Source organism: Synchiropus splendidus, chromosome 1 (assembly GCF_027744825.2).
Source record: "Synchiropus splendidus isolate RoL2022-P1 chromosome 1, RoL_Sspl_1.0, whole genome shotgun sequence".
Lineage (NCBI taxonomy): Eukaryota > Metazoa > Chordata > Actinopteri > Syngnathiformes > Callionymidae > Synchiropus > Synchiropus splendidus.
In genome coordinates this window covers 52,117,403-52,141,920 of record NC_071334.1, presented here as the reverse complement: position 1 = coordinate 52,141,920, position 24,518 = coordinate 52,117,403, and the positions used below count along the sequence as shown (strand labels likewise).

Sequence of the window (24,518 nt, the reverse complement as noted above, 5' to 3'; positions counted from 1 at the left end):
CAAGTTGTCCGTGTCAAAATAATGCGTTTGGAATCTTGTCAATAATTTCTTTATGAGAAATACTGCCATTTACAAAAATAGGGAAACAAGGCAGCCAAAAAAACCCAACAAAGACGAAAGCAGAATGACAGCACCATAGATGTCTTTCAGATAGAAGGTGCCTGATGACAACGTTTTTGTCAAGTAGACAAGAGGCAGATGCTGTCAAATGTTTTTCCTCATCGGCAGCTTTATTGGTCATTCAGTTTACAGACCTGGGATATTCAACTCAATCTTCAAAGGGCCAGTGTGGTGCTGGTTTTGATCCAACCAGTCAGGCAGACATAGTTGAACCAGTCAAAACTGGACCGGGTTGAAGATCCCTGCTGTAGACCATTAAAAAGCTGTGCTATCTCATTCAGTTATAAAAACGGACAGACACGATGAACGGATGGAATGAATATCGGTGGCGTATTAAGAGAAGAGATAAATTAAAGCCACAGAACCACATGCATTATGTTTTCCATCAGAAACTATGATGTCATGCCAACAGTGTGCCATGAGGGCGCCAGAAATCGTGATCATAATCATTGGAATTTTTCATTTTTAATTTGCTTGTCCTAAATGTATAAACTTTTCATGTCAAATTATGCTCTTTATAGTTGGTCCTTGGCTGAATTCCTGCCCTGCGTAAACTTACCTGCTGCACCCCCATGATTCTCTAGCTTGCCAGTTTACGTCCAGCACACGGATGAATCGGCTCTATTGCTCCAAGCTTCCAATGGCGCCTCTGTGAAAGACCTGTGAAAGGTCCGTGACTGGTTCGTGACCGCTCCTTTCACTGACCCCTGCTTTTCCACCGCATTAATTTAATCCCCCGCGATGATGCAGTCAGTGGGGAACACCCAAAATTTAGATCATCGTCACAATCTAAGCCAGGGTCGGCTAACCAGTCAGAGGCTAAGAGCCACATTGTTTTACTGTGCTGCTGAAAAGAGCCACATCCTACAAATATGTGAGGCTGTAAGGCTCATCTGGACAGATAGTCACATGACGTAGCGGCAGTACCACCGTTAAAGCACATGCCTGTGTGTCACAAGGTGGCTGGTTCGCATCTGGCGTATGTCTCTTGTGCATGCAGTTTTAAAATTCATACATTTCACCGTGATCCACCTCGAAATATGAAGCGGCGTAGATAGAAATGTGTGCGCCATTATATATATATATATATATAGAAGAGGGGGGTCACTCCAGCGGCTGTAAGTGTGCTGGAACTCTGCTGTAAGTCGGCTGGAACTGTGCTGGGTGGGGAACTAATAAACTGGTCCTACTGTATGTCTCTTTTGCATTTATTTAAATTGATGCTGTCCAAGACCATCAGAATGAACAGCTTTAACAAGAGCAGTCTCTGAACTGCTGCCTGGTCGGGGGCGAAGCCTACTTGGTATTATGTTTGTCGTGAGTGCAGCCTGAAAGCACTCCTCTAAACCCAACCTCCATTTTTCTTTCAGATGGTGTGCTCTCACAGCGTCAAGGGAAACGTGTGCCTCAACATGAACACATAGTGGGGCCCCATACAACACAGACGGCTGGCTTCCTTGTCACTCCGGGATGCAAAAGTCCATTTGAAAATTGAAGGATTTGAGGTAAAACGTCTTGAGTAGAACCAAAGCAGAATACATGCCGCAAATGAGAGTGAAAACAGATGCATAGTTAAGATTAAGATTAGTAATATGTGAGTGATGACACATGAGAGTGTTGGATCGAGATCAAAATGGGTGAGGAGCGTGCAGATGACTGTCAGGGGTGAGAGGGTTAGAATGAATGAATGGGCAGTTGTGAGGCCTGCCATGATGCATCGGTTGGTGACAGTTGCTCTGGCAGAAAGACAGGAAACAGAGTTAGGAGTGGCATAGTTGGTGATGATCAGGTTTTCACTGAGAGTGATTAGGAATGACAAGACTAGAAAACGGAATATCGGAGGGACAGCTAATATGAAAAACCTGGGAGACAACAGGAGGATTGGCTCAGATCTGGGAACATTTGGAAAGAAGAATGCTAGAAACAAAGGAACCAGTCAAAAGAAGAAGAGAAAAGACAACGATGAGGTTCTTGAATGTGCTAAAGGAGCAGGTGGAAATGAGAAGTGTGACAGGATGCTGAATTTTTATCAAAAAAGTCAAGTCTCAAATATATCATTTGGGAATATCCTGTCAACTTGATGTGTTTACAAATGAATATGTACCTTGTTCTCTTGAATGTGTTTTCTTCCTGCAATGAATCCTGAAAGGTATTTAAACAGAGCAAATGCTTTGATGGTTTAATTGACCACATACAATTTTCCCATATGTACAGTAATCCTTCATGCAAACATTAGTGAAAGGATTCATCAGTTGTCTCAAAGTTGCTTTCAAACTAAGGTGTTTCATTGATGATTTGGGCCATTAGGTTATTATATCATTTGTCTTCATTGCTGAGTTCGATATTCTGTTCACAAACTTCAAATTAATATTCGTCACCCTCTTCTTCACCTTCGTCTCCAACACTATCAGTTCCCACCTCCTCGTAGTCCTTCTCCAGAGCGGCCATGTCTTCACGAGCCTCGGTGAACTCTCCCTCCTCCATTCCCTCGCCCACATACCAATGAACAAAGGCCCTCTTGGCATACATGAGGTCGAACTTGTGGTCCAGTCGAGCCCAGGCCTCAGCAATGGCTGTGGTGTTGCTCAGCATGCACACAGCTCGCTGCACTTTGGCCAAGTCTCCTCCAGGAACCACAGTGGGCGGTTGGTAGTTGACCCCAACCTTGAAGCCAGTGGGACACCAGTCTACAAACTGAATGGTGCGTTTGGTCTTGATGCTGGCGATCGCTGAGTTGACGTCTTTGGGCACCACGTCGCCGCGGTACAGTAGGCAACATGCCATGTACTTCCCATGGCGAGGGTCACATTTCACCATCTGATTTGATGGCTCAAAACAGGCATTAGTGATGTCTGCCACTGACAGCTGCTCATGGTAAGCCTTCTCTGCAGAGATGACCGGAGCATAAGTGGCCAGAGGGAAGTGGATACGTGGATATGGTACCAGATTGGTTTGGAACTCTGTCAGATCCACGTTCAGGGCTCCATCAAAGCGCAGTGAGGCAGTGATGGAGGAGACTATCTGCCCTATCAGCCTATTAAGGTTGCTGTAGGTGGGTCGCTCGATATCCAGGTTCCTGCGGCAGATGTCATATATAGCCTCATTGTCCACCATGAAGGCGCATTCAGAGTGCTCCAGGGTGGTGTGCGTGGTCAAGATGGAGTTATATGGTTCCACCACTGCAGTGGACACCTGAGGTGCAGGGTAAACTGCAAACTCCAGCTTGGACTTTTTCCCGTATTCGACAGAGAGACGCTCCATCAGTAAAGAGGTGAAACCAGAGCCAGTTCCTCCTCCGAAGGAGTGTAATATAAGGAAACCTTGAAGTCCTTTGCACTGGTCAGCCTGAAATGTTGATGTAACAATGAGCAAGAATATTTTGAGCAACTAAAACAGTGCTGTCTTCACTCACCAGCCTTCGGGTCCTGTCGAGAACGAGATCAATGACTTCTTTGCCAATGGTGTAGTGACCTCGAGCATAGTTGTTTGAGGCGTCCTCCTTCCCAGTGATCATTTGCTCCGGATGGAATAGCTGGCGGTATGTTCCGGTACGAACTTCATCTGTGCACCAAGAAACTTATAAGGTCACGCAAGGTTGATTGCAACATGAGAAATAATAAACCAACCTATGACTGTAGGCTCCAAGTCAAAAAAGATGGCTCTGGGAACATGTTTACCAGCTCCAGTCTCACTAAAGAACGTGTTGAAGGAGTCGTCTCCCCCTGCTGTTGTTTTGTCGCTTGGCATCAAACCATCTGGTTGGATACCATGTTCAAGGCAGAAGAGTTCCCAGCATGCATTGCCAATCTGGGTTCCAGCTTGACCGATATGAATGCTGATACACTCACGCTGTTTAAAGAGAAATAATACTTTCATCATTATTTTCAGAGGATTGTGTTATTGCCAATGATATAGAATATTCCCCCCATCTGGCAGGAACCATCTACAGATTGGCAGGCTACATGACTGCCAGATGGTTTTGTTGTACTGTAACCACACAGCTTTTCTCACAATCCTCTTTCCCACGCACTGCAGCTTTTAATGGCATCTGTCTAAATTGTATATGAATAATATTAAAAAAACATACCATTTTGAAAGATGTCCTGTCACCGCTGAATTATAGGACCCTGTGATGCCTTTGCTTCCAACTATTCTTGTTCCTCCTTCTCCGTTTTTGTTTTTTTAGTGAGTATTTCCTAAAACATTCCTGTTTCAGTTATTGACCCCAGATCATAGGCTGACAGACCCAAAGTTTGCATGCAGTTCTTTTTTAAGGTTGACAAAATGCAATTCCGAATAAAGTCAACTACACAGCACATAAAGACAATACAAAGTAAAACAAAGACGGAGGATTGAGGACTCACATGTACGATGTAACAAAGACAGGGCAGCACGTCAAAATAGTGAATACATTGTTTGGAAAAGGTTGGTCTTGCTACAGCAAATTCTTTTTTCAGCCAAACGTTGCATTATATTGTTGCATTTTTTTGGAAAGAGTGGTGGCATAGGGCAGGTGCTATAACTACATGAATGAGGCCAATATTTCAAAAGTCAGGTGATATTTGGGTTAGAAGAGTTGTCCTTAAAATAAGCAGAGAGACTTTCTGGGTGACTTTTGTCACAGCTTCTCCTCTCCAATGCATTAATACGTTCCTGTTTGTTTGAATTAGAAAGCCAAGAGTAACGCCGCCTGTTTGATGCGAACTTTCAGGCCAAAAGTTTCCAACACAGCAGTGAATTGATCTCTGCAGAGTGGCAACAAGGGGAGGAGCCTTATATGCTCAGCGGCACGATTAGAACGTCCGGCCACCACAGAGTTCACCATGTCTTCTCTGATCCTGAAGCTTGTTTACCTGCACCTAAAGTAGTCCTCAAATAGTGGGGAGGGGTCTAAGTTTATAGACAAATTATAGTACTAACAGGCAGCAGAGAGCTGGGGGAGTGCAAAAACTCATGAATCAACACAATGACTTGGTCTGTGTTGCGTTTTGACAGCTCTAGTTTAGAACTTCTTTTTTCCATTGTTTCTTTACGACAAATTGCATTTTATAATTGAGAATCTTTTCATCATTCGGAATTGATACATGTTGAGAAGTAAATTATTTTGCGGGGAAATTCATTTTAGTATTTGAAATACATATTTTTGAAAGTCAATAATTCGGCAAGTCCCTGAAATGACTAAATCCTTCCAACATTGTGTCGTTATACTATTAACCCTTGGAGAAGTCACAGACTGCAGATATCGTCTCTGGCAACACCGGGTCTGCTGTAATGCTTGTGGAACAGGGTGTCTTGGTGCCATGTGTGCTGGTGGAAGCCTTTATTCTCAAACATGACATCACTTCCTGTGAGAAGCACAGAATTGACAAAACAAACAAAAATCACACCTTTCCCATTGTCATGTCCACAGAGTGTTCACGCCCCTGGCGGAACAATGGTGAAACAAGGCGAACAAATGACTCCAAAAAGGCGAGTGATCTAATAAGTGCCTCACCGTGGCTAGTGTTCTGTGTCCGGAACACCTAACCCAATAATGGTCTGGACAGAGACCAAACGCAGCCAGAGACAGGACTGGAACCAAGACAAAACACACGCACGCATGCACACAAAAAAAGCTTCAATCCCCAACTAGGAGACTCATACAGGAGAAGCAGGTATGCTGCAATCTTTCATCAAAGCATTTTTGGTGAATGTAGTGTGCCAGACTGATGTTGCAGGTTGGATGAGCTGTTTCACTGCTGGCTTGAGGAGGGGTGCGATGTGCCACGAAGGGGCTTGAATAAATTTCCGTCAAGATACCAAAATACATTTGTGGAATTGAGGATGGATTGATAGAAATCTTTTTATTTTTGACAATAATTTAAGAAGCAGGAAAATATTAGGTGCCAGACCTCCCTTCCATCTTCATTCAAAGCAAGATGCTGTACATTTGTCATTGTGGCACAGATTGATGTGTGTTAAGTTTCCTTATGTTTCTGAAGTTAACAGTTCATCACAAGAAAAGTCAAAACCATTCTCAGAAAGTCAGTGTACTGGTCCAATTCAAGTGTTTTTGATGGGGCTCATGCATATTTTCTTATGTAAATCTTTAATATCATATTACAATAGGGATCCACTACCATTTTAAAAGACACTCCAATCAGTAAATAGTTGCTCTTTGACAATAAGGCGCAGCAGGAAACCCTGTCGACAATCCAGTTTGCCTGCCAGTCTGTGCAATGGTATTTTGGTATTTTCAGTGTAACCAAGCATCAGGCTTGGTCGCAGACTACAAAAGGTTCAGATGAGACACTTCTGTTCCCTAGCATGGTTCCAACTCCAGGGCTTGTGAGCATCCTTTCAGCATTTGTGTTGGTTTGCGGAGGACTTCCAGATGTTGGGGGAACTCTTTGAGAACATGTGTTAACAGGAGACTTGTGGAACCCACTTTCCCATTCTGGCTCTGCAGAGCTTGGTCCACTGCATCACGAGCCGATGATGCTTTGTACTTGCCAGCAGACACACTCTGCAGCCTCTTATTCCAGCCCTGCAGCGTCACCAGCTGGGCGAGATTCTAGAAGTAAACAATAAGGAATCAGCGATCGTTTTCGTCACATTCTCTTCAGCACACGCCTTACTCTGTCCTTGGTGTCCTGCAGATCTGAGAAGGATTGCTGAAGGGCATCACAGGCAGCCTGCAGCTCCTTCAGTTGTTGTCTCCGCAGATCAAGCCTGTTATTCATACTTACATGGCTCTTCTGCAGTTCGCTAACGGCAGTCCCAAAATTGTCAATATCCTGCAGAGAAATGTACGTGAGGAAAGTTTGACATTGCTGGTAATAAGTCTTAACTGAGAATGTAGTCTGCTAGTTCAACCTTGTGAGTTTCCTGGAGCTTGCGCTTCATGCTGCTGAGGACGAGGGTTTGCCGAGCACTGGTCATCTGCTTCTGAGAGATTCGCATCATTGAGACATTACGCTCGATGAGGGAGCCCCACTTTGATGCTGTTTCCTCGCTTTTGCTGAGCAGGTATTCCTGGTGCTTTGTCAGCTGGCTCAGATGCACCTTCATCAACGACCATCAAAACACCGTTTATTTTTCCAATAAAGGAGTCATTATTAGTGCTTGGTTGGAGTGAAGTTCGGGATCAGCCTTTAAAGTACAGGAGCTACGGTGACGTCTAAGGTTACTAAGCTTTGTAAGAGATCATTCCAATTGTGCCAAAAGAGACAGTTAGTGGTGATGAATACCATTTCCATAAAATCTCACTGAGCTGGAATATTAAACACACAGCGGAAATAGCATTTCAAAAACGACTATAAGCTACTGCGGTGTTGTTCTATATAATAGCCTATTTGTATATTTGGTGCGGCATTGACCTCCATGCGGTGGATCTCAGTTTTCATCATCTGAATTTCAGTCTGTACTTCGGACCCAACATTCAAAGTTTCTTTAACCAGTTCCGTCTTCTTCTCCCACAGCACAACCTGTGGTCTGAGGGAAAACATTAATAACTTGGGTAGATGAGGTTTCATGAAACAGAGGCTTGATTTTCAGAGGCCAGTCTGTTGTGAGATGATTGGACTTGGAGCAACTCATTCAATGAAACCTCACATTATTTCTAAACCAAGAGTGGCATCTAAAAATTGGTATCATCAGCCCTGCCATACTGTTTCATGATACCTCATCCACCCATCACTCGCGTATGGTGTATTGCAAAGGAAAATGAAATGCACGATTGCAGACATCACATACAGTAACATCAATGTCAGTAGGGCATTTCCGGCATGAAATGGAACATATTCTGATTATTCATTGCTTATGCGACAATACAGTCAAGCTTTTTTATGTTGTAGCAATGCTTCTGTGCTAGTTCTAAATGTCTACACTACTAGACAAAGTCAGGTCAAGAGGATCACTGTTCAAGGCCACTGGGACAGCGACGGTCTCTTGGTGTGTGTGTGTGCGTGGGCATTGACTCAAACTTACTCAGCCTCCAGCAAACTTCCAAGTAATGATTCCTTTTCCTCCTGGGTTCGCTCCTTTCTCATCTGGATTTCTATGGTCTCCCGTTCTTCTACCTAAAATTACAAAGTATATTCACTGCTGACAACAAAGGTTAAGTCATGACTGGTATTCAGCGGTGAGACCATGAATCCCGACAACAGTGATGATGGCTAGTTTCCACTGAACACTATGGTGGAGTGGTGTGGCACTGAGGTGAACTGTTCAATGGAAACAGAAGAATCTTGACTTACTGCAGAAGATATAGTGTCACAGTCATTCAAAAGCATACTCAATCACTGATCTGTGTTGAGGAAATAAAACTTTGGGCAGAAGTTCAAGGCTCACGACGGCAGGCATGGCTGATCACTCTTGCTGTCTGGTTGACACGTGTGTACTGCACCCGCCGTGACAACATGTCAGAATGTGTGGAGATGTGTTGTGGCGACTCTTTAAATAACAGTAGTTTACATCAAAGTATGTTTCATACAGATCCACTGACCTGCAACATGGAAAACAACATTCTTCACCTTCAGTTTGTGAACTATGTCCGACTCCATGAGTGCGTTCCCCTGCTCCAGGGCCATGCTGCGCTCTCCATTCTTGTTCAGTAGGCAGTTGAGCTTCAGCAAGTCTCCCTGCAGCATTTTGGTGGAACTGGACAACTCTTGGTCTTCCACCTGCTCCATCTTGACTTGATCTGTAGAGAATTGCATTCTTTCATCACATCTGCCAGAAAGATATTTGCAGCTTCGTAAGTCTACCAAAAGTACAAAGACAATATCAGAACTGTATACAATGTTGAGGCGGTTTAACAAAAGAGCTGGATATAACTATATTTTTCTAAAAAAAAAAAAAGGGGTCAGTGTTTTCCTAAAGGCTGCTGAGCAACGTCAGTTGATCCTTTTGAATTGTCTCTGCCTCTCCTGGCCCATCCCCACCAGTACATGCTGTAGCTATAAGGTATTACATACACACACACAGTGCAGTATTCAGAGAGTAATACATTGTTTAATTCTGAATTAAAAATAGCTCCTCTGTGTCCAGGTGAAATGGTATGCAGTGTTTGGAGGGTCCCCGCAGCCATATCTTAATAGATGGGCTTGAAAAGAAAGTGGGCGTTTCTGCAGGTGTTGGTTCCCATCTTTCTTGGTGTGTTGCCACATTATTTTCGAGAATTTAACCAAGAACTATGTCGTCACCAAAATCTGAGTTTTAGATTTTCACCTAAATGTCTCTCTGTTCTCTAGTTTCATCAACCACTAACTCAGCGCTCTTCCCCCAACGTTGGTGGATTCTCCATCGATTGAGGCTTCATGAAACAGCCACCAGATGGCGCTCTCTGCTCTGAAATCTTTGGATTCAAACAACCATTCCAATGAAACCTTGGATCATTTTTAAACCAACAGCACCATCTGGTGGGCTCTGAACATTAGGACACTGTTTCATGAAGCCTCATCAGCTCCTCACTACTGCAAACCATCAGGTGTTTGAAAATCTGTGTTTCCACCTGTGCTTTGTTTGTCTCAGCAAATTTACAGACAGGACACCAGAGGGCACCAGAGAAATAAACTTGCATTCAGTAGCTGACCCTAATCCGAAACCTAGTCAGATGAATAATCCCCAGACCACTGACTTACTCTCGAGAGAAAAGATCTTCTGGTTCCTAACACTGTACTGCGTCTGCCTCGTGTGCATCTCTTTGCTGTTCATCTGCAGCTCCCTCATCAGAGCGACGAGCGTTTCCTGCCTTTTCGTCCAGACCAGGTTGTCATTCTCAATAACATCTGTGACCTCCTTTATCTGCGCCAATATGGCTTCCACCTTGATTTGGAGAGGACTGAGGTCTTCCACCTGAGTGAGTGTTTCAGTGACGGCGTTAAATCAGAGTTCATCTGAACCATAACTACCCGGTGACAATGCTCACCCCAGTCCTGGCAACTATCTCTCCAATTTTCCTGTTGAGATTGGTGATGGTGGTCTGCTTCTGCTCGATGAGGGTCATGCAGGAAAACATCTTGGAATCGTTTGCAGACACTGTATTGAGGCACCTGGAAACCTCATCATCCAGAGTCTTGAGTGTCATTGTGAGGCTTTGAAGCGTTTGGCTGAGCTCTGCTGCGTCCATGCCGACGGCTTCAATGTCTTTCTCCAGCTGCTTCAGTTGGAAGTTCTAATAGGAAGACGCACATTACATAAGAAGGTAATGGGCAACGTTCAAATCTGGGAGAGGATGAATTCTATGTGGGCTGGTACACTGTGGTGCATTTTTTTCATGCTGATATCCAAGTGGGAATAGCAAAAGTAATAAAATCCCTATTAATGATGGTTCTCAATAAGCACCTTGACTGTTTTGCTAACTGTTTTGGTGAATTATAGTAAATTTCATGGTCAAATTTTGGTGGTGCAGAATTTGTTTTGGTTTGTTTCTATGGTAGTTGCAATCCTGTGCCAGAAGTTTTCATTTGGAATATTGGAGTTGTCAACTACACTAACACGAACACTAACTAAAAGAAAACTAAGTCCATGGGTTGGAGCTGAGCTCTCAAACTGCATTATCAGACGTACACTTCATGTAAAAGCTCTTAACTAAACTCGATCCAGTAATTTTGTTATGAGTTTTCATTCAGGATTCTTAGAGTGAGAAAAAAAGTGTTTAAAACCTCCAGCACCTGATGTGCTCTCCTGTTGTGAGTTGTGTCTTAGCTTGTTGTGATGTTCCCTTCGTTTTAGCACGTGCGATCTCGCAAGATTTCTGGCTATGAGGACATGATTCACCATCGCTGGTGAGGCAGAAGCGTTTGGGCCATCAGTGATATCGCACACATATGGGTCAACAGCAGACCTTTCTCTGACAGATAAGAACGAGTATGAAAATCCCAGTGTGTGGCCCTCTTTAGGTGTTTTACCGTGTCCTCCTTCATGGAGACAATCTTGTCGATGAGAAGTTTGGAGTACTTGGCCGCCATGGAATGAGTCAGATTTTGCTGCATGTGGTTCATGATCTTGTTCTCCAACTCCAGGCGTTTGGCGTTGGCCCTCTCCAGCTGCTTTCTCTGGTCAACCAGCTCAGACTGGTACATGCTACCCTCCTGATGTGAGGTACCCAAAACAAACGGTTAAAAAAACAACACGAGGACACAAGCAGCCTAACAATGTAGTTATTTATATGTAGTTATTTATATTATTTTATTATCATCCCTTTCTTGCATACTTTAACAGTTGATTCAACATTGCCATTCATCTTTTTGTATTCACGCCACTTTTCCTCCAGTAAAAAAGTGAAAGCGTAATAAATGGGGGCTGCCACATGTTTTCCCTGTGAAGCATGATTTCTCATTCACGCTGAGGCTTACCTTGTTAAGTCGCTTCAGGGTCTTCTCCGTCTCCCGTGTGCTGCGGACATACGTGCTGAACGTCGTCTGCAGAGCTCTCAGCTCCATCTGCTTCTGCATGATGGCTCGACTGGCAGTGGCGCAGTGCAGCTGGGACAGTTTCAGTTGCAAGGTCTGGGATTCGTTCAGCTCCTGCTCCTGGGTGATGAGCTTCCTCAAGCCTTCCTGTTCCCTGTCCTGCAGGCTCAGCTGCTGCTCCACCATACTGGAGGTGGGAAAGAGACACTAATATATCCACGCTGACGGTGCTCCTTCTTTACACCAATGCAGTCTGTTGCACCTGAGCGTCTCCAACAGCGCGCTGAAGGACTCGTCTTGTTTTCTCATGTGAACCAGCGTGTTGTTCCACTGCTGCATCAGCTGTTTGCGTTCCATCGCCAGGGACTCCAAATCTATCTTTGTCTGCACAGACCCGAAACCACGCAAGATTTGATCTACACTCTCAGTTGGTCAAATGGTACTTGGAGGCTTGAACAAGGCATGTTGCCTTATGTTTAGACGTAGCCAGCCATTTTTAGAAACAACACTCATCATAAACTGGTTTCCTTCAGAGCAGCAGCAGAAATGATGCTCTGAATGTTTGAATTTGCAAATACAGTGGTACCTCGGTTTGGGAACGTCCCGGACTTCGAACAAATCGGAGTTCAAACAAAAATTTCGAGATTTTTTTGCTTCGGATTTTAAATGAAAATCCAGAACTCAAACACCCCCGAAAAAAGCTGGAAAAAACATAACGTGCGCGGACCGATCAGCTGACCCGCGACGCGCTTTGTTATTGTGTATAACGCAGCCTCTGTATGCAGACGTGTCCCGTTAGCTACATTTACTGACTGTTTTTTCTTCATATTGAGGTGTAAAACCTTTGCTGTCTCCACACTGGACCGTGGTAGAGTGTCACAGGGGAGGTGCTCGCTCTCCACACCTCGGAGGCTGGAGCGCTCACTCCAGGGTTTGATGTCCTGTAGTCGGCTGGAGCTGGGACAGGGATGGGGCGAGTCTCTTGGTTTATGACTTTGTCACAGCCAAACTGCACAGAAGCGCACATTCAGAGCTGGACACGCACCGGGCACCTCTTCACTTCTGGAGAGGCGTCACTCACTTGGCAACCCCTCCCACATCGAACGGCTGTCTGGAACGGATTGTGGTCGAGAACCGAGGTACCACTGTACAGGTGGTTTCTGATTTGCGAGCGTGCCGTCAGCTTCTGGTGACACTGCCACCTACAGTTTTGGAATGTCCTGGTGGCAGGCATTAGATTAGATTAGATGTAGATTAGATGGCCTTTGTTAGTCCCACAGTGGGGAAATGCAACATGGGTTGGTGTGAACCCAGTGTTTTCTGTAAAACAGCAGATGTGTGCTGAATTAGTTGGACGGGGTGAAATGTCCATCATTGTCTAAACCTATTGGGGGTGCAACAAGAATTTTCTAAATCTACTGCGATTTTTTTTTTTTTTTTTTTTTTTCTTTTTAAATCTGTCAGACACCCCATACAGAAGATTAGTTAGTCCGTTTTCTGCACACCAAACACATTAAGATTGAATATCTGTCAGGCTGTCGTGGTGGCGCTGCGCCTCATGTATGTACATACATGTGGGGAAACCCTGGTGTTTGGTCTGACCACTCTCCAGCAACAGCTAAATCGCACATTCCCTCCGTATCTACCTATGTTTGCATGTGTAGTGTGGCAGGTTGTGACTTAGCCTCACGAGGGGCGACCAGGATTTCAAACACAATGTCCAAAATAGTAGCTCGAGGGAAAAATGGTGGCCCGAAATGGCCCAGAAATTGCTGTGTGTCAGCACAGCTTGGAAGCAAAAACAAAATTAATGTTTTTTGAGTTGAGTGTAGTTGACCTTTCTCTCATTATCCCACTATGAATCGGGAAGTAAATAACTTGCTTGTGAGGACATCACAAATTGCACTTAATCATCCCATAACTCCTGACGGTTACCTCCAGAAGAGCCTCTTTCGCAGACCGAGTCTCCCTGTTTTTGTCAATGGTCAAGGCCTCGTACAGGGCGATCTGCTCGTTCAGTCTCTCCATCTCCTTTATCAGACCGTTCACGTAGCGATCCTGTCAGCAGAGACCTTTGGTCAGAGAACACAGACCCTGACATGGACCGGCCACACGCGACGTCTCGCTGGCCACCTGCTTCTGCTTCTGGTCTTCAGCCTGAGCCTTCTCCACATTCTCTTTGTTGTTCTTGTTCTTCAAGACCTTGACGTTGGATTGGAGCTCGTCACTGGTTTGTTGTGTGGACATGAGCTGCAGCGTCAGGTTTTCCATCTCTTTGCGTAGTTTGGACTCTAGAGAAGATCCACATTAGAAAAAAATCAGATGAGAAAATTATGTGATTTATAAAACTCATCATCACAGGCGTAAAGTGTAGAACGATGTCAGAAACCGAACTAAACTGATGTTGGCTTCCCTGCCATGTGAGGCACCACATGACATTGACAGAGGCACCAGGTTGTGGTCGCCAGCCATAGAGGAGATGTCTGTTCTTCCTCTAGTCTCCCAGGTGACATCCTGAAGATGTGTGCGTGAAGAAGAAATGTAGTTACTCTGACAGTGAAACAGTACCGTTTTCTCTCGCACTCATGACTTGGCCAGTGAGAACTGAATCCTTCATGGTCTCCAGTGCTTCTTGAACTTCCCGACGATTTAATTCAGCTTGGACTTTGCTCTGATGGTAATGCACAAGCCGATTTTTCGATCTGTCCAACAGCTTCTGAATCCTGAACTTCTCTGCGCCCATCTCCTCGTCGTTGATGGTGTCCACCTTCTCCAGGGCCAGCTGGAACCATGCAAGAGAGTTAGTCACTGCCTAAACCAGTGATTCTTAACCATGAGCTGTGAGTGCCTCCTAGAGGGCCGTTAAAGTTTTTTTTAATTTTACTCCTCTGGGCCGCGAGACGCTCATTTTTAATACACTAGTTGCATATGGTGGCAGTAGTGTGTCATTGAATCGACTTGATAGCTGCAAATCTGTGACACTATGGAGAAGTTCTTGAAAGGAAACAGTGATAAAGAAAATGATGTCGTACCCCCCAACAGTAAAAACTGAAAATTATTTACTTTGAAAATTATGTGTATGGCTTTCATTTACACATTGCTTATATCTTCTTTGAATTTTAAGTAAAATGTTTATTTTATGATATTATACATATGGTTTTTATATGGTTTTATCACATTTATTTTATTCACTTTGTTACATTTTCTCAACAGTTTGCATCAAGTGTTTTTTTCCCCTTTTTTATAGTTGTTTTTTAGTTTTTGTTGGACTTATCAATGACAAATACTTATCTTCGTGATGATCACATATTTTCATGTTTACGTCTAAGAAGAGTAAATATGGTTGTTGATCACAACTGAACTCAAGAGTCATGAATCAGTTCTATTGAATGGGCTCCAGGCCCATTTGTTCTGGGAGAGTGGGCACCGAGATCAAAAAGGTTAAGAACCCCTGTTCTAAACAACAACAGTGTCCTGATTTTTCAGAGCCCACCAGATGGCGCTCTTGGTTTAGAAATGATGTGAGGTTTCATAGAATGAGTTGTTCAAATGCAAATATTTTACAGCAGACAGCACCATCTGGTGGCCTCTGAAAATCAAGACATGTATCATGAAACCTCATCAACCCAACAGCTTTAAAATGTATTGGCAGTGTTGTTCTATCAAAAAAAAACAGTCAACCATGTGAGTCAGCAACTGAATTTAAATTTCTCTCCTGGTAAAAATCAAAAACAAAACCAGTCTAGTTCCCTCATTGACTCCTTGTTTCTCCCCTAAATTTCAATCTGCGTCTTCCACCATCCTCCTCACTTTAGGATCAAAGGTCAAGTGAAAATGATTTTGGTGCAGTGACCAACTTTTGTCTCTTTACTTTCAGTGGTCTCGTTTGAAACATGATATTGAGGATAGAGGATCAGGTAAATCATGGAAAGCGATTGTGACTCCCCCATATCTGAAAAAAAGCATGTCAGACACCTGTGTCTGCATTAAGATATGGCAAATGGTGCTTGATGAGGGTCACCTCTTCCTTCAGCGCCATGTTGAGAATCTCCAGCAGTTTGATCAGCTGCTTGTTCAGTGCAGTTTGTTGTCTCCGGACCATTGGCTGTAAACACACATGGATGTGAACTGGATGGGCTTATACGCTCAACATGTGCATCGTCTGCGACTGAGAAATTAGTCAGTCATGAGTCAAGATCACGCTACGTACGTGATTTGGATCAAGAATGAGAAAGTCATTGTCGTCTTCAGTCTTTGGCCGCGGACCATCCTTGCTTGGTGAGCGTCTCTCTGAGGGTGGGGACAACTGCCCAGCATCGCCATCACTTTCCCCCTCTGAAACCAAAGACGCCATCATTACCAAAACATACCTTGAATTTTTCACCCAGCTTTGTCACTGACCTAATTCTCTTATATCAGGCTCATCGTCCTCATTCATATCCGGACCGTCCACAGGATCATCGCGCTCCGGACCTGCGTCGCTCTGGAAAGGGAAAGATGGAAGGGGAACCTTATGGATCTGACTCTGCTGATATTTGATAGTATGCTATCAATGCGTTAGATATTATTGCACTTCATCCCAAAGTATTCCAAACCTAGTGTAACATTTGGATATTTCAGAGGTTATATCTCACCATTCTCAAAAAAACATCTAATGAAATTGTATTATGACACTTCTGAATATCACACTGCCACAGAGAAATGAAAATAAATTGTATAAATAACAGAAACTCAAAAGGCAGCAGGATTGAATTGAAACATAAACGCCAGTTATGATTAAAGAAGGGCAAACAGGAGCGCAAAGTGATGAAAGTCGATAGTGCCTTTGATCTTATGATGCACCAATTGAGACTGTAGGTGGAGCAGGCTGACTTGGGAAAGGCAACCTGCGTGCAGGAAGAGGTAGATGCATTTGAAATGAAAAATGCAAATAGTCAAACCAGATTAGTGTGGAATGGCTTGGTATGAAGTGTGTTCCATTCTGTTATTGTACTTCTTTTGTTTCTTTCATCAAGCTCGTGGTTTACGATGATTTTATATGGTGTCACGTCACAAGGTTGCTGTTCCAGTCCCATGTCAAGGTGTCCCACACTATGCAACATCCTATCACTGTGCTTCATGTATATGCTGACGACAACACTTTTTAAAATGTGTCGCTGTCAGGAGCACAGGAAATAATAATAAAAAAGAATATGCTGGATCCAGATCTGGATCACTCTCAACGTTGAATCATTGCTTCCTAGTCCCATTTAATAAATGGTCTGAAAACGTCATCAAAATCCTTCCACAACTTTTCATTTTTTAACACGAGGCCATGGCGTCAAAAACATACGTGGTAATAACAGAAGCATCACCACATAAGGCCGGTTGACAGACTCTCCATTTGCACCTTAATAATGGTGATGGAACTGAATCGACTTCTATTTTTGGCAGAATGGTGAGCGATGAAGTGCATTTTGACCCAGCAGAACACGGCACAGTCGGGAGACTTCAGTGCTTCACTTGGCCGACTCTTCTAATGTTGGCCTGTAGACTAAACACCACTGTAAGATCTGGGCTCATACCAGTTGGTAAAGGACTGTAGAGGCTGAACTCCAGGCTGGAGAGGAGCCAACGCTCATGGACTACAAATAGAATGGCCAACCGTGTTCAGAAACGGATGCTTGAATTGCATGTGTAATACGTGGAGTATGCCGTTGTTTATCTGGTATACGCGGTTTAAGAGCCCAAGTCGAAGCGTTTCCCATCCGACAAAAGCTCCTTCCAAAGCCTCCTCTTTGTGTCATCCTCCCTGCGCTGCGTCTCCTTTAGGCCCTGGAATGCTCTGTTTAAACGCTTTATCTGACTGGAGCTCGTCCATCTCCGTAACAGCAGCTCTGCTCCAGTCTATCTGGCGAACAGCGTGGTACCTCCAGGACTGTGTTTAGATCTGAGACGTGTATGGCGTCAGTTGTGAGTTAAAACACGCCAACGTTTTGGATGTATATGTTCCTGTTGGTTGATGCCTGATCTGTGGGGAATTCATCTTCTGAAGTGTTGTTGAGTGGCCGTAAGCTCTCATTGGCAGAAGCGCCTGACTCAAGAATGATCAGTGATCAGTGATGTTCCTGACCATAACAGAGGCTTGTGCTTTGGCTCCCTGGTGCTCTCTGCTTCCCTGTGCTTCAAAAAATTGTCTGTTAGAGTTGTGATCTATTTGCCCTGGAACCAATGTTCCCTCTCATGTGTCTGAGTAAACACACAAACTCTCTGAGCGGTGACTTGGACCACTGTGAGTGAGCGGTCAGTGTCCGCTGTGGTGACTGCTGTCGTAGTAAGGAATGGAGCATGTGTGAAATTTAGAAATAAAAAAATGTAGAAATAAAAGCCAAATATCTTTGCATTGTATAGATTCTTTACATAATTGTTCAACTGAATCATAATGTAACATACATATGAACAATCTTCCAATACAATAAGTAAACTAACTCTAGTCATTGAAGTCACATGACACCAATGAGGGCGCTGAACATTAAAGAACTTCACACAACTTTTACAAATCCTTTCTCAAACTGATGGATGCAGCACAGGAATCTGTCTGTTGTGAGGTCTGTTTTTGTCCACTTGAGGCTGCCGTATTCTGTGAGCGCTCGTCGTGGATCCAGCTAAAATGAACAAGACACAGGTTTCTTTCTCTGACTACACTGTTAATGTCCTCACCTGACTAGAGAGTAATCTCTGGAACCTTGCTGTAGCTGTAGGGTCCATAATGTATGTAGCGGACGGTGGTCTGAAGCACCATAGTCCGGAAATTGCGGTGATTCATATTCAATTCAGGATTAATTTTGGTGGCGCAGCCAAGATATTCTTGTGCTGAGATGCACCTATGTTCAACGACACCAAGAAGGTCAAAGCAGCCCCGGCTCTGAACTGGAAAGGGATGTGATGGACAGGATGTAGGGCTTTGCCTCAAGTGGAGCAGCGTCTGTTTTTTTGCGTTTTGCTGATGAATTAGAGGCCGATAGGGAAGAAGCGCTAATGTTCCATTAGGCTAAGGTCCATTCCCTAAAGTGCTTCTGTTCTAAACAATGAAGTCATGCCTGATGAAATAAGGTCGCTGATTTTACGTGGGTGATAGAAATCCCATCCAAACATCAAAAAATATTCAAATAAATCAATCTCAAATATTTATAAAATAGTTCGCCCCCCAGATGGAGAAGTGAGGGCCGACTTCCTGGAACACTGGGAGAGTCATGCAGCCCTGGCTGTGGTGGGAAAAATCATGTTGTAAACAAAAGGGACTCACTTGATCCAAAGAGATTTCCAAGTTCTATGCCATAGTCTTCGGACTAGGACTGAGCAGATCATGTCTGTTGCACCAACCTCACCCTGGCTCCACAGTGAGGCCAGTAGTGTGGCAAAACCACGATGTAACCGTGGGAACCTCAAACAGGGCAGCCTGTCTGACACATTTAATAGTTGATGTAAGTGGAATTACGCCGCCCGAACCAACCAACCTTGCTCACCTTGTTTCTCATTTCTGTACCGACACTATACACACCATAGTTGAATGCACTGCGCTAAAGTCTGTTCCAGTTCAGACACTCGTCCAGGCCAGTTTTTAATGCTTGAACAGTTTGAGAACTCATCGAAATAAACCGTACTCCAGTCAATTCAATGCTTTTTCAGGTCACTTTGGAATGATCTTCAATGTTCAAATGGAATGTGTCTAAATTACTTTAGTGTACTCATGCATTGCCATGTGTTCCGTGTGTGGTCATGTTAGTACACTGGGTACTGTATAAATTGAAGACGCGTGTGAGTCATGTGTTGTTACTTGTTTTGGGCAGGACTCTCAAACCAGTAGGGCAGCAGTGGGTGCAGGTTTTTGTTCCAGCCAATCACTTTATCACCAGTCAGGAGTCTGAAGGCTGGCATCAGTTGACTGGTTAAACTGTGCGTGTTTGATGGGTTAGAACAAGAACCTGCACCCACTGCAGTCCGTTTGTGGATGACTTCGACACCCCTGTTATCGGGGCTCACAGCTGGGATACTGACAAATAGCATGTTGATAACTGGTTGGTCTGAAGTCTGGATTGGCCCAAGTCACCGTGAGCGGAGCCGTGGACTCCACCCCATGCCCTCGGGTAGTGATGGGCTTCATGAAACAGTGTCATTATTTTCAGAGGCCACCAGATGGCGCGCTTTGCTCTAAAATCTTTGGATTTAAGCAACTGTTTCAATGAAACCTTTTCATTTTTAAACCAAAGCACCATCTGGTGGGCTCTGAATATTAGGACGCTGTTTCATGAAGCCTCATCATCCCCTCACTAGGAAGAGGAAATAGAATGCTGTCCTGTCATTCAGCTCAACGGTCCATTGCACATGCGTCAGATGGAATATGAAATGTGGATCTTTATGTTATATGTTGATGTGTTGATGCGTTCTCACTAAGCCTAGTCAAGTTAAAGCTCACATGAGCAACTACTAATGGATGATCTGACTGGCGGGAGAAGTCAAGGGCGATGATCACTGCGTTTATTTTTATCTTTTATCTATTCAGTCACTTCCTCATTTCAGATACATCCTGGTTGTCGCGTGATATCAACTTGTTTTTCTCAATCGACTCCGTTCACTCAGACCTGTGTTTGAAATGTTCTCCATTTATACTGTGGCTCAGCCTCCAAGCCAGGCTAATACACATTGACTTTTTTGCAGCTCGAGTCAAGCGTTTACAGGAATGGTGGAGTGACATCCATAAACAGCTGGGACTTGATGATAATATTGATCATATTTTTATTCATGATTATGTTGTATTTCATCAGCCTTGAACAGATTATCAGAAGTTCTCAATTTTAGTGTCGTCCAAGTGACATCCATCTGATAACCTGGCTGGATGGAGATGAAAATAGATGCTAATGGCGTTCAGTCATATTTGTTTTCATCTTCTTTTTTAATAGTTAATTGATATATGATTTAACAGATCACAGAAACGCTTGTTTGCTGTTGTTGCAGTGCCTTCGACAGAGTCCCAAAACAGAGTCATTACAATAGATACTACTTGTGTCTGTTGTCCTGAATCAGACAACACTGAATGTATTTTACTTTTCCGTAAAAATAAACAAGGTGGATACAGGACAGGTTCTTCAGTCTAGTGTTCACAATAGTTGACCAGCTCCCCCTGTGTTTACGTCCATCCTAAACACATCCCAAACATCTAGATGAATTTGTATCTGCTGGGCTCTTATCGTGCGCTTCCATTCAAGGAGGTGGGCTGTTGGGGGGTGAAGAGTGAGCACACTCTGCTGCCTCTTCATCAGCACAAGCAGCCACTGCCCTCACTTGCTTCCTGCAGCTGCTTCACTGAACGTTCTTCGACGAGAAAACATCGACTGATCTGTGGTCACCGAGAAACCGACGAGAGACCTGGTTGTGGACATGAAGGTTCCCAGTGGGGTCCATGTGCACAGGTAAACCCACTTTAAGATGCTTAAAGCGTGAATATGTATGTATATATGTATATACCTGTGAAAAACAGCAGCTGCATGTGATATGGAGCACCAGCGGGACGATGCTGGAGCTTGGTTGTCCTTCTGGTTATTGTCTTTTATTTTCTGTTTATTGACCGAGCCTATGTGTGAGTAAAGTTCTGTCTAAACATATTCAACACAGGCATTTTTTTAACCGACTCAGAAGGAGAATAGGTCTTCAGAGTCAGAACGAAAACGCTGACAGGCAGCACATACCAAGACGAGAGTCGTAAGCTGTCATGTACATGGGAAGTCAGTTCAGAATACCGACATTTCTATTTCTTATTTGTTTGACATCAGGATAAGGAGACAGGGATTCTTTCATGTGACTCTGTCCATGGTGACTTCATAAAAGATTTTAAAAACTGAGCATGCAGAAGCGGCAGTCTTGCCTCGGGTTCCACAGGAAGCCTTTCAGGCTGATGTTTTTTTATTTTGAAGTTTTTCTGGATACTGCGATGGTGAATTTTACTGGTTCCAAACGGAGTTCTTGAGGCTCTCTTAGGAGAGAGGTGTCTTTAAAAGTACAATTCAAGAGACCGGCAAAACAAAAAATAAATTATTGCCACTTTTCTGTGATGTATTTATTGAAGGGTCAGTAGGGCCCATCATGGCCCACATGCTCCACTGACGTAATGATTCAAGGAGCACAGATTTAGTCAGAATCACTTTTTTCAGTCTGTAACATTTTGATGGGACATTTTCATCTGGACATCACGATGGTATGGATGGGGATGGTCAGTTTATTTATCCATTAAAAAGTAGGCAGCAAAAGAAGCAAAAGAAAGAAAAAAAAAAAAAGTAGGGTGGGAGCTGCGTTCCTGAGGCGATGCACAGATACACCCCTAGTGGTGCTGGAGAACCTGCATGAGAAACGCCACCCTTCTTGAACCCTTTTTCTCTTCATTCTTAGATTCTTGAGAGAGTTCCACGCCTGGGGATCCGCGCTAGCCACTAGGTCACTGACCAGTCGTATGCAAGTTAGCTCCAAATGTTGCACATGAAGAACATATTTTTGTTGGAGTGATAGGAGACATCCACTGGTGTCGATTCCATGTTAGAGCTTTGAAACCTTTGCTGTCATGGGTGAAGGCTGGAAAGGTTGGATGGTAGTTTCACAGGACTCGCCACCAGGGTTCCCCTGGGTTGCTGCCGAAAGATTTTGCATTCTAAGGGCTGCTAGATCCCTGTTCAGCAGGGGTTGATGGTGACCGACACGTCAAGCTCACTGCTGTATGTTTGTTATCCACTTCCCCGCAGCTCTGACCTGAGCTTCGAGAGGATCTGATCCGTTCCACAATATCAGCGATGGACTGCGGCAGCTCCTCCCCTCTACTCACAGAGGAGCAGCTCATCTACGCCATCACAGTCCCGCTGTCGACGTCCATCATCTTGGCAAACCTCGCCATCATCCTTGGCATCACATGGAACCGGCAGCTTCACAACACACCCAACTACTTCTTCCTCAGCCTCCTGGTGGCGGACATGTGCACCGGGGTGGCGCTGCCTTTCATCCCTCTGATGGGCCTGGATCGAGAGATGAGTTTCAGCTCTTGTCTTGTGGCTCACGTTTTCCCCAATTTCCTCTTTTTGGCGTTTCTGCTGAACCTGGTGATGGTCCACTATGAGCGCTACGTTTGCATTGTCAAGCCGCTGCATTACAGTAACCTGTGGATGCATCGCAGTTTTCCGTTGGCCTTGCTGGTGGTGTGGGCTCCACCACTACTCTACGCATCTCTACCTGCTTTTGGATGGAATAACTGGGCCGGGCCGGACTGGGACCGCTGCTGCCAGGGCGGCTCCATGCTAATGCCGCTCCCCAACTGCTCCACCAATGGAACAGCGTGCTGCTCCTACAGGAGGGTGTTTCCAAACGCCTTCATTTTCCTGGAGGTGTATGGGCTGGTCCTGCCTGCTATTCTCACCATAGCTGGAATGACCGGGCGGGTCCTGTGGATCACCCGCGGCCAGCTGCAGGATATCTGCCGCCTGCATCGCTCCGTGGAGCGAGGCCAGAGCTCGGACTGCGAACAGCGGCTGAACCTGCGCTACACTCGCTGCGTGGTCGCCGTGTCGCTGACCTTTCTGGCCTGCTGGGTCCCCTACCTGATCTACATGCACGTCTGCATCGCTTTCCTCATCAGCGACACCAGATGGAGCTCCACCACTCACATTGTTCTGTCCTGTGCTGGGATTGGCAGCATGGCTGTGGTGCCACTGGTGCTGGGTCTGGCCAACAAGCAGTACACAGAACCCGCGTGCCAGCTGCTGCTGAAGATGAGAGACAGGTGGAGGCGACAGGAGCCCAAATCAAATGAGGTCCCCTCCTGAGGAGCAAGGATTCGTCTTCAGACTGTGGGATCCTGAACCTGTGAGAGGGATGTGACCGATAAAAGGGTCTCTGTTGTTGTTGTTTTTAATAATATCCTGTAAATGTCCGGCTCGAGAGGAATAGTAGAAGGTCAAGACAAAATATTGACCAGACTCATAGTTGCTGTCAACCGTCTGAACAAATAAACTGAAGAAATAATAAAGCAACCACCAGCCATTGCATCATCATCATCATGAAACCGTGTCCTTATTTTCAGAGGCCACCAGATGGCGCTCTTAGTCTAAAATGATGAGCGGTTTCATTGAAATTGTTGTTTAAATCCAGAGATTTTAGAGCAGACAGCGCCATCTGCTGCCTCTGAAAATGAAGACACTGTTTCATGAAGCCTCATCAGCCCATCACTGAAGTTATTATCAAGTTTCCAAACCACCATGAAACAGTGTATTGTATTTATTATTTTACCATTTTAAAGCATAATAAATTTGAGCTGAGGGAAAGATCATGTGATCCACTGCCGTCGGTTCTGTGGGTGGGTGGACATGAGTGAGTGAGGGGACGCAGAGCCACGCTGGAAACTTTAATCAGATTCTAGAGCAAACAACGTCTGAACTATTCTGGGAGTCTGGCGGCCGTGCTGGTCGCAGATAATTGACCTCAGCGTGTCACTCCTCCTCTCCACACCCCAGCCTCACGACCCCTGGTCTCAAATCCACTTTGACATCTTGTATGTTCCACCCTGGCGGACACTGACTCTCCCAGTCTCTGCTGTCACCTCCTGTCCCAGGCCCGAGTCCTCAACTCAAAGGTACTAGCCAGAACACATTCATGGCTGTTCCAGCCACACGCAAACACGTTCTCAATCCCATCCTTCCCCGGGCGGTTTTTCAACGGTGTTTTGAAGAAATAAATCATCCACTGAAAACACATTCCTGAGCTGTGGGTGGCTGAGTATTTCCTCTCGCTAGCTGTTGCCCAGTGAGCATCTCTCTGCGGTCCATCGCAGAACCTGTGCGGTTACGAGCAAGCCATTCTGTTTCTGCTGGTCCTGTCATGTCCAGCCTCAGCAGCTGAAAGGCCCCGGGGTGAAATTCCGTATCACCCACTCTGCGCTTGCTAGTGAAGTCCAGGTCAAAATCCACCTGGTGGCGTCACATGGATTCA

General features: G+C 44.8%; 3 protein-coding genes across 14 annotated transcripts in view; 1 reads left to right on the top strand and 2 right to left on the bottom strand.

The window, feature by feature from the left end:
* Positions 1-23,791, top strand: part of LOC128752561 (G-protein coupled bile acid receptor 1-like) — a 40,674-nt gene extending 16,883 nt beyond the window's left edge. Inside the window, exons 3-7 of one of the 12 annotated variants that reach the window (XM_053853884.1) lie at positions 1,491-1,625; positions 14,230-14,356; positions 15,394-15,433; positions 15,936-20,965; positions 22,286-23,791. In XM_053853884.1, the coding sequence (XP_053709859.1) occupies positions 22,334-23,356 (1,023 nt within the window). In that variant the 5' untranslated portion in view covers positions 1,491-1,625; positions 14,230-14,356; positions 15,394-15,433; positions 15,936-20,965; positions 22,286-22,333 and the 3' untranslated portion in view covers positions 23,357-23,791. The other 11 variants (XM_053853888.1, XM_053853887.1, XM_053853882.1 and 8 more) reach the window with 11 other exon arrangements.
* LOC128752557 (tubulin alpha-1A chain-like) lies at positions 1,467-4,423 on the bottom strand. Its single transcript, XM_053853876.1, has 4 exons — positions 4,208-4,423; positions 3,747-3,969; positions 3,533-3,681; positions 1,467-3,465 (listed from the first exon to the last, which is right to left on the bottom strand). The coding sequence occupies exons 1-4, from the start codon at positions 4,208-4,210 to the stop codon at positions 2,485-2,487; spliced, it is 1,356 nt and encodes a 451-aa protein (XP_053709851.1). The 5' UTR covers positions 4,211-4,423; the 3' UTR covers positions 1,467-2,484.
* LOC128752556 (coiled-coil domain-containing protein 40-like) lies at positions 5,766-16,268 on the bottom strand. The gene is made up of 18 exons (XM_053853875.1): positions 16,151-16,268; positions 15,918-15,999; positions 15,727-15,851; positions 15,538-15,621; positions 14,085-14,298; positions 13,650-13,807; positions 13,452-13,574; positions 11,779-11,900; positions 11,460-11,703; positions 11,013-11,195; positions 10,031-10,276; positions 9,744-9,957; positions 8,634-8,803; positions 8,089-8,180; positions 7,479-7,593; positions 6,976-7,164; positions 6,738-6,896; positions 5,766-6,673 (listed from the first exon to the last, which is right to left on the bottom strand). The coding sequence occupies exons 1-18, from the start codon at positions 16,151-16,153 to the stop codon at positions 6,422-6,424; spliced, it is 2,775 nt and encodes a 924-aa protein (XP_053709850.1). The 5' UTR covers positions 16,154-16,268; the 3' UTR covers positions 5,766-6,421.
* Positions 23,792-24,518: the final 727 nt, after the last annotated feature.

Coding starts and splice junctions, on each gene's coding strand:
- LOC128752557 (XM_053853876.1), bottom strand. Junction 3,682..3,746: donor CTTGGAGCCTACAGTCATAG/GTTGGTTTATTA, acceptor CTTGGTGCACAG/ATGAAGTTCGTACCGGAACA. Junction 3,466..3,532: donor TCGACAGGACCCGAAGGCTG/GTGAGTGAAGAC, acceptor TCAACATTTCAG/GCTGACCAGTGCAAAGGACT.
- LOC128752556 (XM_053853875.1), bottom strand. Junction 11,196..11,459: donor CCCTGAAGCGACTTAACAAG/GTAAGCCTCAGC, acceptor ACCTCACATCAG/GAGGGTAGCATGTACCAGTC. Junction 8,804..9,743: donor GAAGATCTTTTCTCTCGAGA/GTAAGTCAGTGG, acceptor AATTCTCTACAG/ATCAAGTCAAGATGGAGCAG.